This window comes from Apodemus sylvaticus, chromosome 5 (assembly GCF_947179515.1).
Source record: "Apodemus sylvaticus chromosome 5, mApoSyl1.1, whole genome shotgun sequence".
In the NCBI taxonomy this organism is placed as follows: domain Eukaryota; kingdom Metazoa; phylum Chordata; class Mammalia; order Rodentia; family Muridae; genus Apodemus; species Apodemus sylvaticus.
The window spans coordinates 155,944,810-155,958,260 of record NC_067476.1 but is presented as its reverse complement, the minus strand read 5'-3'; the positions used below and the strand labels follow the sequence as shown (position 1 = coordinate 155,958,260).

Sequence of the window (13,451 nt, the reverse complement as noted above, 5' to 3'; positions counted from 1 at the left end):
TCTTAGCTATCCTGAACCAATCAGAGCTGTCTTAGCTATCCTGAACCAATCAGAGCTGTCTTCAGCTATCCTGAACCAATCAGAGCTGTCTTCAGCTATTCTGAACCAATCTGAGCTGTCTTCAGCTATCCTGAACCAATCAGAGCTGTACATACCCCATCATGTACACTGCTGATACTGGCCAGGCAGGGTCCACATATCTGGTATAGGACTAATTTCCCAAGGTGTCATGGGGTAACTGTTATTACTGCCTCAGTCAGGCTCTGGGGAGTTAAGTGGTTCAGCTCAAGTTATGTATGTAGTTTGCCAAGGAGCAGAGAGAATTCTTGCAGGGAAACCATAGTTGAGTAATGGATTATTGCAAGATAAATATATAAATAAACGCCACCTGTTATGCACAACCTTGATGGTTTCTTTTTTTCTTTCTCCCACGTTTTACCCAAACTTATTTCCAACATCTGAGCATCTCTGCTATTAAAGAATCATCTTTCAGACACTAAACAGGGGCCTTGTTTGAAATTGCCGTAGACATCAAACTCCGTGGAGAAGACGCCCTCACCCCCAGAGCCGGAGCCCGCGGGAACAGCCCAGAAAAACAAGGAGGCCTCCTCGAGGGACAAGAAATCCGTGGACAAGAAGTCAGCGGCCGAGAACAACAAGCAGAAGAACGGCAAACAGGAAGCCAGAGAACCCGTGCCGTGTGTGCAGCAGCCCACGGTGGAGGCGAACGCGCTGCAGACTGGGGACAAGACACAAAAGAGGGCTGAGAAGCGGCGACAGTCCCTCGGGGGCTTTCTGAAGGGCCTGGTAAGCAGATGGGGCGCTCGCGCCTTCTTTCTCGGTTCTCGGTTAAGGAGTGTGGTATCGGGAGCTCACCGGAAAGCCGGCAACAGAGGATTGTTGTGAACCTACTGGGTACCAGGCACTGTTCTAGGCACAGACAGCAACAGACACACGGGCTGTTCTAGGGCTCAAGGTTAGAGGCAGCAAGGATGAAGATGCCAGGTGTTAGGGACAGGACAAGCTAAACTGCATCTGGGACAGCCGGGAGGAAGCAAGACCGAGCGCTTATGCTCCACCCGGCTGGACTGCAGTCCTGCCCTGCCTGTCTCCTAGGTCTGTGTCCTTGGCTGAGTCACTTAACCCAACCCAACCCCTTCATACCTCAGTTTCCCCCTCGAATTGTCAAATTGAGGTCTTGGTAACAGGTCTTGAACAGCGGCTCTGCTTCAGTTTGCTTTCTATTGCTGTCATAAACGCCATGGCCAAAATCAACCCGTGGAAGAAAGGTTTTTGTTTTTGTTTTCACTTTACGGTTTATAGTTCATCATGGAGGAAATCAGGGAAAGAACCTGAGAGCAGGAACTGAAGCAGAGGCCATGGAGGAATGCTGCATAAATGGCTTGCTCAGCCTGCTTTCTTACACAACCTAGGACCACCAGCCCAGGGGATGGCACCGCCCACAGTGGGCTGGGCCCTCCCACAGCAGTCAAGAAAATGCCCCCATAGACTTGCCTACTGCCCAGTCTCCCGGAGGCCATTTCTCAAATGATGCTCCTTCTACCCTGATGACTCTGGCTGTGTTGACTTAAGAACGAACTAACCAGCACAGACCCATTTGTACCATATCATTATTGAGTGTTAAAAGAAAAACTCAACAGATTATGGAGTATTTGAGGGAGGACCTATCCTGGATCAGGCAGAGCTCGGAACCAGAAGATCCTAGAGCCCAGCTCCGCCCTAGGAGCCGCTAGTTTAAGGGCTGGATACAGATACAAAGTAACCACTGATTGGTGTCAGAGTGGTGTGATGTACCAGTTACCTTATTTGGGCCTGGTATGAGAAACTGCAAGCTTCTGATTGGCCGAAGCTAGATTGTTTTTGATTGGCTGAAGCCCAGCTATTTGGTACACAAAATACACTTTTCTGTTAGGTTTTGGTGTACTTAGCCACTCACAGTCACAGGGTCCTTTGTGACAAACGAACTTAAAGAACCAGCCTCAGGCTGATTGACGGTCTCCTACGTCTTTAATGTGGGGGTGGGAGGGGGGGATGTCACTGCTTGGTTGAATTGCTTCTTCACCGAAGGAGCAACTGGGACTGGTGGAGGCAGAAGAATTCCTTTTGCTGTTGCAGGTTTAGGCAGAGTGGCCAAGATAATCAGATTTGTTCCAACCATCCCATAAGATTATCAGAGTTGAGAGTCCCAAAACCAATGCAAATGCCAGAGGGTGTGGTCACGGTCTTGTAATCCCAGCACATAAGGAAGCAGAAACAGCACATCTCTGGAGCAAGATGGTAGCTAGACTAACTGGGTTGGTGTGCTCTTGATTCAAGTGAGTGACCCTGCCTCTGTCACTGACAGAGCAATTGGGGAAGACACCAGGCATCAAGCTGTGACTGTCACATGTGTACCATATACATGTGAGCATGTATATACACACATACCACACATACACACACATACACACAATCAAAACTATACTGCCATATCCCGACCCACGGGACCTAGTTATTCGGGAAGCTGAGGAGGACCTAGACTGTTAAGAGAAATGGGCAGGAAAGACAGAGCGAGGCCAAGCAACAGGGGTTCTTGTCAAGGCCTCTTTAATGAAAGGCAAAGCGCCTAGTTTTGAACGCACCAAGAGAGGAAGTAGGGAGGGGCTGAGGGGAATGCTAAAGGCACAGAAAGAGGAAAGGTCATCTGGGGCGGATGTTGACTGTGGCATCCAGCAGCTTTTCTGGAATGCTGGTTCTGCCTAGACAACCCCAGGTGTTCGGCCAGGATAAGAACCAGTTGATCAGCCTTGGGTGAAGAAGGGGGTGGGTGGTTCAGCTGTAAACGGCAAGGTCAGTGGATTCTCAAGGTGAGAGCTGTTGAAAGTCTGGTTTTCCAGAGTTTGGTCTCCCACACTGCCATATTTCCTACACTAGACCATAGCAGATAGTATGTATATGTTATGTAATATACACTATGTGTTATGTATAGTAATCATATAGTTTATGCATATGCCCTCTATAGTATACTATACCTTTTATGCTACATATAACTTACTGCATTACAGTACTCAACTGTGCTGTATGTTCCTTCATTGTTCCCTGCACACAGTCCTGTGTTATGGGGTTCTATTTGTAAGGCTGCAAAAGGAGCCGTCAGTCACGGTGCCTCTGATCCACACTACATGTATGAATCTCAACCCAAGCATGACAGGAAAGAAGTTGTGTTCAAAGGCTGGGGCTTCTATTACTCCTTTGTATGAAATCCTAGAAAATCTTGACATAGTGGTGCAGGTTTATAATCCTAATTCTCCAGAGGATTGCTGTGAGTCCAGCGCCAACCAGGGCTAAATAGTGAATTCCAGGACAGAGAGGGCTTCCCAACGAGATATTACATGGAAAATAAAAGAAACACACACATAAAGGATCCAAGAAAAGTCAAAACTGTAGAATAGGGAAATATACGTTGTGAGGGTTTGTAAGTAGTCTGTCGGTTGGGAGATGGGGAGAGACAAGGTAGGTACATATTTTGACTTAGGTGGTGCTAACATGACCATTTACAAATCAGGGAACAAATCAGGGCACCATTTTGTTAGACACTGAAAGAATGAGCTATTGACAGTGGCTAGGGATGTAGAATGAACTAGAATAGAAAGTCCCCACCTCCCAACCCTGACCCTAGACCCCCAACCTCTGACCTCCAACCCCTGAGCTCAAAGAACTGTATGCAGGAAGGGCTGGTTTGGCTATGTCCATGTCACTCTTAACAGAAATGGCAAGAGTACAATAGTACAGTCATAACAGCGCATGCACGCATCTACCTGCCACACTGGGACAGTAGTAAGGTGCAATCTCCACATGCCAGGCACTTGCATGGCCCCAGGAGGCGGCAGCCTGAACCCACAGAGGAGGAGGATAGTTGCAGGGGTTTCCATGTCCAATCATATTAGGGCAGTGGAAGGCCTATAATTGGACAGGAAAAGGGAGGCAGAGCTAGGAGTTGTGGGGACAGAGGTCACAAAAGGAGAAGAAAGGGATTGCTTTGGACATGGACCTGTGTGACATCTACTAGCCAAAATAGCTAAGTTTTTATATGGTTAGAAATATTGGGATAAGGCTTCATCATTATCAATTGGCTCTGAAATTACTGTATTGGCATCTTGTAATTGTGACTTTATATATGCATAAATCTAAATGGCTAACTACTCAAGCATTAAGAGTCATGCTTCTACCAGGTAATTGGATGGTGAGCTGGTGGACCATGGGTGTGTGGGGCATTGTGTGGTAGCAAGAGGAACTCGGGGTCCCCCGCTGGAGAGATGACTAACAGAGGGACATCCAACTGAGATGGCCCAGGGGAGCTCCTATGACCCTGCAGGGCTGGAGAGTTTGAGAGCCTAGAGACCAGCAGTTCCAGAGAGTTAGTGACAGGAGTGTGGGAGCATGATCAGAACCCACTGAGAGTTGGTGGGTCGACCATTTTTAATATTTCCCACAACAGGATCTCAGATAAAAGAGAGTCAGGTCACTTCAGATAGTGCTGGGGAACAAATCAGGGCACCATTTTGTTAGACACTGAAAGAATGAGCTATTGACAGTGGCTAGGGATGTAGAATAAACTAGAATAGAAAGTCCCCACCTCCCAACCCTGACCCTAGACCCCCAACCTCTGACCTCCAACCCCTGACCCCTGACCCCTATCCCCCTGAACTGTTGTACATGTGTCACAGTTTGAGCACACGTCATCTGGGAGCACCCCTCAGAGATGGGTTTGAGCACTCTCATCTTAAAATCAAATCATAATGTGTTGAAGATTTCACAAACCCAGGAAGCAATATCACTAGGTATTGAAGCTAGACATCTATCCATGAGCACGGTGTATTTACATACCACAGAACCTAGCTTAGAATAAGCATGTGGTAAGTACGCCTTGCTGCTGCTGGCCTCATACTGGCTGTTTTATGTTTTTCTCCAGGGACCAAAACGGATGTTGGATGCTCAAGTGCAAACGGACCCCGTATCCATCGGACCAGTTGGAAAATCCAAGTAAACAAACCACCCACTTCCCACCGGGCTCTCCTCCCCACGCCATCTCCTGCCCAGACCCATGCTGTGTGTATATATATATTTTTTCTTCTTCTGGCCAGTCAATGAAATTCTGCCTACAACTTCAACCTGAATTGTTGTAGATCAAGGTGTATTATTTACGTCTCTGGTCCAGTCTTTCCTGGCATATAAGTGTAAAAATGGGGTTAGCAGGTTGACCAGTTGACCCAGGAGAGCTGGTGAGCGCCAGGTGCAGGAGGAAGTAGGTAGATAAAGGTATTTGTGTTAAGTTACGAGAAACTGGCAGGTATCCAGTAAGGTGCAGAAGAAAAGTTACTTATGAGACAAAGAATATCTGGCTTTGTAGCCAGTGCTGCCTCATCCTCTAAGCCTGAAGAGGGGAAGGGAAAACTGGTTTATTTCATTTCACACTCGGGGAGAGAAGGACTCAGGGCAGGCTCTAGGTTGGGCATCCGCCAATCTTCGGAACGGAATGTGTAGGCTGGAAAGAAGAATGGGCAAGAATTGGTTTTCAAATAGGGTCCTTGAAAGTTATCGGTGAACAGGGAAATGATCTGCTGGAGAGGGCTTGCAATGATTGGGGGGGTTGGGGGAACAATTACTTCTGAGGCACAGGGACAAGGGCATGAATTATGAACTTCAAAAGAAAAACAGGGTAAAATGAAATAAAGTTGCAAGTTCATTTTTGCAACACAAGGGGGCGCCAAGACCTCCGTTCCACTTTTCCCTTTGCATCCAGTACCCCTAACAAAGATTTGTTCCTGCAATAGATTGTTATTAATGTTTCTCAGATGGCTGAGGGACTTGCTTCATCTGTTCTGTCTGACGCTTTTCTCACGCCTGTCTGTAATGTCCTAATGTTTTCATAATGTGCTCTGATAAAAACCCTCCCCTAACCCAGTTAATAAAAATTGACAGATTATGCAAATACTTGAGGTGTTTTTTTTTTAAATTCTTGTATAGAGAACTGAATTGGACCGTGAGTCCATTAAGATAAAACTGCAAAGTAGCATGTGATTGACTGATTGATCTATAGTGTACCTTTCTTTTAATAAAAAATATTAAATTCTAGAAAAGCTTCTGATTCTAAATGCTGATTCAAATGCTGCCCCCCCCCCATGCTCTCTGCAAGGGTTGTGTCTTCATAAGCAGCTAAAACACAGTGTCCACTCTGGATGTCCACACACGTGTTCAGATATGCCTTCATGCTTACTACAAATCCATATAGACGGGAAAAGATTGCTGTGCACATACGACTGAACCTAAGTTCACAACCTCTGCCCTAGCAAACCAGGTTTGGCCACCAGTGTTTCATAAGCCATTTAAAAGAGCCAAATTAATGATAAAAACCAGATTACCAGATGTGACCACACTGGGAAGAGGGAGAAAGAGATCCTAGAGTCTCTCTCTCTCCCATAGCCCATCTTCAAGGTCCTTCGAGAAGAAAGCAGGACTGCATAGCCAAGCGGTCCAGCCCCGGGGTGTGGCTCCCTGCCCACCTCTGTCTCAGCTCCAAGTCTCTCTCACAAGCTGCAAAGCTTTCTTCAGTAGACAAACACCTCCTCCAGCCCCTCCTCGACTCCCTCTCCGCCCCTCCAGGACTTGAGCCTTTTCCTTCTCCTCCTGGGGACCCCCCCACCCCACCCTGGGGAAATTTTAACTTCTTGGGGTTGGTTGTTTTGAAAGTCTGATAGTCAAAGAGGATCGCAGGTGTCCCTTTAGAATATATTCGTTCTTGCCAGACTGGGAAATTCACACACACACACACACACACACACACACACTCTACACATGAGAACTATCTCACAGGAGTCAGAAATAAACATTAGATATCTTGTCCTAGCAGGGACGAGCACAGGAGCCACACCCAGAGCGGACTGGAAAATTGGTAAATGTATCCAAAGAGCAGTCCTGTCTGTGAGGCCCCCAGATGCAGAGGCAGCATGGCCTGCCAGCACACTGATTGGATTCTAGGTTTCAAATACAGACCAGAAGTGGTTTCCTTTAAGCTAAACTTGTTTCCTGGGTCCTCAGGACCTGATTTGGAATTCACTATCTGTTCTTTCCGGGGTTCAGGCCCCCATGTCCCATGTCATACCTTGCTAGAAGGTTTTGCTGGAAAGATTGGAGGGAGGGGGTGCACCTTGGGAAAACTGAAAGAGTGGGGGAAGTGACCTTACTACCTAGTCGCCATGGAGGAGACCAGCCAGTCGTCAGTTCCTTTGTCTGCAAAGCAGGAGGGGTGGGGGTGGGGGTGACGCCTGCTGTGACCTTTTGCCAACCTCTGGCCCAGTGCGGCCTGTAGAGGAAGTTGGCCAGTATCACCTTACAAGACACCAGCACCTTTAGGCTCACGTGAGAGAGGTTTCCAGGCAGGATAAGGAGGTGCAGAATCAGTGGGGAGTGACTGACTCGGGCCACCCGGCAATAGCACCCTCCGGCTTCTAAACACAGGTTGGGGTGGGGGAGGGGCTCTCTGAGAGACACCCTGCAAAGCCCCTGGGTTGGGGGGGGTGGTGGTAATTCCTACTCCCTCCCCTCTCCTGTGCTGAAGAAGAGGGCACTCTGAATGAAATTGTGGTTTTGCTTTTGTTTTTAGGAAGGGCAAAGTTTAAGCCACAAACTCGATGATTTATTGCAGGGACCCTAAACCCAGCTGCAGTTTAAGAATCAAGTTTTGTGCTTCCTGTGAAAGTTGCATTTTCAGCTGCAACCCTGTCTCTGATGCAGCGGTCACTGACTGCCCCAGCAAGGCACTCCCTAAATCTCACAGAAAGCCAGCCCACAGGACTCAGAGGGGAAGAAACTGAAAACTCAGCCTCAGGGCCCAGGCAAGCTCTGGCAGGGGAGGGGTGGAAGCAAACCTGACAGGCACAAACATTTCAGAACACTGTCCCCAAAGAAAACCAAGTTAAGAGTGGGGGCGGGGAGGGACAAAGGCACCCATTTGTCACCGTGAGTCTGTTAATGATTCGCTGATTTATTTGTAGGTGCTCAGGGAAGTGTCTCCTCTCCCTTGCCAAGAAGACGTGCCTTTTCCGGGAATGGAGCTAGTGAGATGAACTGTCCGGCATTGGGCGTGCAAGTCACACACACACACACACACACACACACACATACACAAATGCAAGTGCACACAAACGTGCCTGCACATTCTCAGTGATGCTTTCCAGTTCCTGCTGGACAGAAACTGTTTGCCTGATATCCATAAAAGAATTCACTCAAAGGAGCAGCTGTTCGCAGCAGCCTGAAGAGCCACTCTTGGATTTATCCTCTCAGGAGGAAGGAGGCACAAACCTAAAGAACTGACAAAAATTAGGAGGGGAAAGAGAAAGCCAGAGAGAGTACTGTTCTGTTGTTCTGTTTGTAGCTCCTTAAACACAGCTCGCTCGCGCTCTCTCTCTCTCTCTCTCTCTCTCCATCCCCTCCCCCTCTCCTTCCCCTTCCTTTCTTCCTTTCCTTTCTCTCCCTCCCCCTCCCTTCCTCTCCCCCTTCCTTTCTTCCTTTCCCCCCCCCTCTCTCTCTCTCTCTTCTTCTTCCAAGCACCATGCAAACAGTCCAGATACAGTCCTGACCCCCTAGGGCAGTGGGGGGGGGTCACCTCATTAGATTTTAAATGTCCAGAACCTACCCCTCTGGTTCCCCCAAAAAAGACTAGGTGTCCACACCCAGGACGTGCAGGTGTGGCCTCTTCAGTCCCAGGGCGCCAGGCCAGGGCCTGAAGCAATAAACCCGAGCTTGAGGCATAGCAGAGAGGTGCCATACGGGCCCAGCACAAGCGAGGTCTTGTGTCCCATTTCGAGCGTTGCAGGGGTGGAGGGGCAGCGGCGGTGATTGACAGAAATGGAAGAGAAAAATCCCTCCCTGTCCTGCCGTGAGGAAGGAGAGGGAAAGGGCAGCAGTTATCCATTTTCCCACGGTGCAAACCCCGAGATTAGGGATGGGCAGCTGCGGGGGGGTGGGGTGGGGGGCAGGGGTCAGCTTTAACCAGTCTCCGGGTTCTCTTAGAGCTCTTAAGTAAGCAGTTTGGCACAGTGTGTAGAGTCGGGTTTGTCCCTGGTCAGGACGGTGTTTACTGTGTGGATAGTGGAGCTCCACGGACCCTTGGAAAGGACTGCCTGTTAGCAACGAAGGGAAAAAATACCGCAAGCAATTTCCAAACATTGATCAATCAGTCTTTCGTAGAGCAGAGCGGAGACGCTGGGCCAGGGATCTCCGGAGGTTAGACTTGGTTTTTTTTCTTTCTTTCTTTCTTTTGGCTTCTGTATGGCCTCCCATAAAGCTGCCGCTCGCTCCTCTGCACCCTGGGGCCTCTCTCACTTGCCAGGCAGAGCGAACCACATGATTTAACAGAAACCAGGATAGAGGTCAGGCTGCCCGACAGGATCTCACGCACAGCCTTCCAGATGCGTTATCTAACTTACAGCTGTGTGCCCCACCCCCACCCCTCCCCCCTCCGTCCCCCACCTCCCTGCGCACGGAATTCTAAGTGCTTCCTTACATTTTCTTAGGAGCTGATTGGCAGGGACCCGTATGCATTTGTTTCAGATTTCCAAATAGGTCCTTCCTGACGAAATGGCCCAGCTGGCAACTATTTCCTTTGAAGGAGTTCAGGTCTTGGGAGTGACAATGTCATTCAAGCGCTTTTTATGTAATCCGACCACATGGGGGCGCCCAGGAACTGGGTTCTGCAGACCGACCAGGCTGAGTTCAACTATTGCCTAGCCCAGGAAATTGAACCCAGAGTCTGTCTGTTGATTAACTTCTAGTATACAGTCAGGTTTCGCTAAGAGAACGGGAAGACTTGTGAGAAACCGGGCAGACCAGTTGTTATCTATGATCCCCCTCAGCCCTCCAAGCAACCAAAGATGAGCCAAGTGGGGCTTCAGTTCCGCCTTACAAGAAGCTTTAGGGAGAATCTGCGATTGCTAAGCATTCAAGCAACCTTGACTGCTTTCACCATGCTCTGCAGCCTGCACCCGACATACACACACACACACACACACACATATAATACACACACGCGTGCATGTGCGTGTGCACACACATACACACACCCACACACAAATACACTCACGCACACATACACACACATGCACACACGCACATGCACACACACACACACACACACACACACACACACACACACGCTCGATAAGCAGACGAGTGAATTAGCATTTCCTCCTGTAATAAGGAGATAGCAATGGTGGCTAATGCACAATCAGTACTCGGTAAACTGCAGCCATTCATTCCAGTCCAGGAAAGCCAGATCCTAAGAAACAGAAGCCCCCTACTCACATAAGCTACTAATACTAACCAAAAAGTGTATTTACCTGAGGCATGGTATTTGCGACAGCCTTGGCTTTGGTTCTCAGAGGCCATTCTGACTTGACAGTGCAATGCATCCTTACGTATAACATGTGTTGTGCCATACACAGTCTGGCTTTGGTCCAGAAAGGCTTTGCTCTGCCTTGTTCTGTGGGTTAACTTTGGCCTACACCTAGTGACAGGTGGTAAGTGCCCTTCTGCGCAAGGGGATTATGGGATTATTAGAATTGGTTTCACCTGAGTGTTTGAGTGAACTTGGCCTTGAGAAGGCAGCTACGATGACTGCAGTAGCTGACAGGAGTGTCCAAACCAACAACGCCTGTGAAGATTCTGCTAACAGGACCTGTGTGAACTCAGAGCTCAGCCCCCACAGTGCCGTCGACAGACGCTGGGCTGCTTCAGACCACCACCTCTCTGTGCTCCACAGACGCGGTCAGGTGTTCCAGTTCGATGCCCAGACATGGCAGATGCTCAGTACATGTCATTTGAGCTGCTAGATTGCTGGGCAGATCACAGCCACAACCCCCAGAGTACGTCAGCCTATGCTCCAGCGGGCGTTGCTTCGCTCCGAACGTTTGATCGAGCTAATCACATCTCCCTACCACTGGCCAGCTCAGTGGCTCTCAGTGGATTGCCCTGAACCAGCAGCTGCTGCACTGACGGAGAAGCTTAATCGGGATACAGGGCCCTCACACTCTAATCCAGACACTCCGAGCAAAAGTTCCCAGAGTGGGACCCAGCCACCGGTGTCCCTAAGTAGCCTCCAGACACTCCCAGTATGGGAGAAACTCAGAAAACCCGAGAGACCACACCACGAAGCACCCACTGGGTGTGTGGTCTGAGGATGAAGACACCAGGGGCTAGCATGAAGCTCACTAGAAGCCCAAGTACTGTGCAGTAAATACCTTGCTTACTCCCCATTTTACAGATTAAAAAACTGAGCCCACAGAGAGTAAGAAAGGTGTGGCCCCAGGCTGATACCCAACCAAAACCGTTACTTTTACGTTTCAGAGACGAGGGTCTCATATGTCCTGGGCTGGCTTTGAACTCATTACGTAGCCAAGGATGGGCTTACACTTCTGATCTTCCTGGCTCTGCCTCCTGGGTATAGGGATTACAAGTGTGTGTCTCTGTAGCTAGTTTATGTGGTACTGAGGATCAAACTGAGACTTCGAGCATGGCAGGAAAGGCCTCTGAGCTACAGCGCCAGCCCAGCCAACATCGGCTCTTAAAAGCCTATGGGAGATGCAGGAAGGAAAGAGAAAGGTCGTGAGGACTGTCTGAGGATGTGACTTGTGGGACTGAGAGAAAGCTCGGCTCCAGGTCGCTTGGGTGGAGGGTGGCCTTCACAGAGGGAACAGATGAGTTCACTCAACAAGAATGAAGAAGGCTTGGCCAAGGGTTCCCAGAGGAACAGGAAGTGCCAGAGTAGAGCATCCTCCTGGAGTGAACGGTAAGTAGTTCAATATGGCTGGCTGGTAGCATGTCTTGGAGGCCAGAGACCAGGAGGCAGCATAGCACTGCTCTTCCGGAGAGGGAAGGAGTCCCGTGTAAGAGTCTAGAACTGTCTATACGCCGGGAATACAGTTTCTGTGGCAGGCAATGTCTCAGAGTGAGGAGGACTCTGATCCCCAACAGACAGGCACCCCCAAACTCTCTCTCTCTCTCTCTCTCTCTCTCTCTCTCTCTCTCTCTCTGTCAATCCTTGCCCCCCCCCCCAGTCCCATCCCTCCCTTTCAATAGGTACCCATAGAAGAGATATGAGCCAGACAGAGGTAACATAATTAACCTGCCATCTTGGTTTCAAGTAGGGTCTAATAAAACACAATTCAGGCAATATCTGCCAAGATGCTGACTGCTATCAGATAGTAATTACAGATGCACCACTTTCTTTTTAAGCTTAAGTCATGACTATAAGAAATATCCGCACGGGGCTGGAGCCGGCTTGGTGGTTCAGAGCACACACTGTTCTTGTAGAGGATACAGGTCGGGTTTTCAGCGCCCACACAGGGCAGATCGCCACTGCCTGTACGTCCAGCTCTAGAGGATCCAGAGCTCTTCTCTTCTCTGGGGACACTGGACATATGCACATATAAACCCATATACAAACATGTGCACATAATTTTTAAAAAAGCTTTGTATATAAAACAGAAATACCCACTTAGACAAAAGCTTCCAATGAATTTAACCATTAAAAAGATAACTACCAAAACATTCATTTCTTTTTTTCATTTGTTTGTTTTTGTTTATTGTTTATGGTTTATTTGCAGGACTTTTCTGCATAGCCCTGGCTGTCCAGGAACTTACTCTGTAGTATCAAGATTTGGTCTGTTGCTATGTATTATAAAGCTAAATTCTTTACCAGAGATCTAGGCCTATGACTGAATTCTGTTTACAAGATTTTGTTGTGCAAACCTCATTCCTTAATTGAAAATCATTGGTTAGGGGCTAGAGAAATGGCTCAGCAGCTAAGAGTCCTGAGTTCAAATCCCAGCAACCACAAGGTGGCTCACAGCCATCCGTAATGAGATCCAGCGCCCTCTTCTGGGGTGTCTGAAGACAGCTACAGTGTACTTACATATAATAAATAAAGAAAACTTTAAAAAAAAAAAGAAAGAAAAAGAAAATCACTGGTTAAATAAAATTGACTGTTGCCAATTACTGGAGGGATTAGAGGTGGGTGGGTTAGGAGTGATCTGATTGGAGATGGAGAAGAGAGACAGGGAAGGTGGAGGAAGAGGAGGAAGAAGAGAATGAGAAAGAGGAGGAAGAGGACGGGAAAGAGGGGGGAAGAAGGAAGAGGAGGAGGAAGAGGGGGAAAGGGAGAAGGAAGAGGAGGAGGAAGAAGCCGGGGAAAAGGAAGAAGAGGAGAAAGAGGAGAAGGAGGAGGAAAAGGAGAAGAAGCTGTCATGAGGGGAGATGGGCAATGAGCACAAACTCTTAGCCAAGAGAAACGGTGAGTATCTGGGCGTACCACCGGGGAGGTGGCCAGGCCACCAGGTTAGAAAGGAAATAAGTGGTTACCACGCCCCGCCCTCCCCCCCCCCGCCCCCAGTAAT

General features: G+C 48.7%; 1 protein-coding gene across 2 annotated transcripts in view; it reads left to right on the top strand.

The window, feature by feature from the left end:
* The window catches only part of Bcas1 (brain enriched myelin associated protein 1), a 73,244-nt gene extending 67,250 nt beyond the window's left edge, over positions 1 to 5,994 (top strand). For both annotated transcript variants that reach the window (XM_052181578.1, XM_052181577.1), the window contains 2 exons: positions 529 to 807; positions 4,973 to 5,994. In XM_052181578.1, coding sequence (XP_052037538.1) covers positions 529 to 807; positions 4,973 to 5,047 — 354 coding nt within the window. In that variant the 3' untranslated portion in view covers positions 5,048 to 5,994. The remainder of the gene's footprint in view (positions 1 to 528; positions 808 to 4,972) is intronic.
* The last annotated feature ends 7,457 nt before the right edge of the window (positions 5,995 to 13,451 follow it).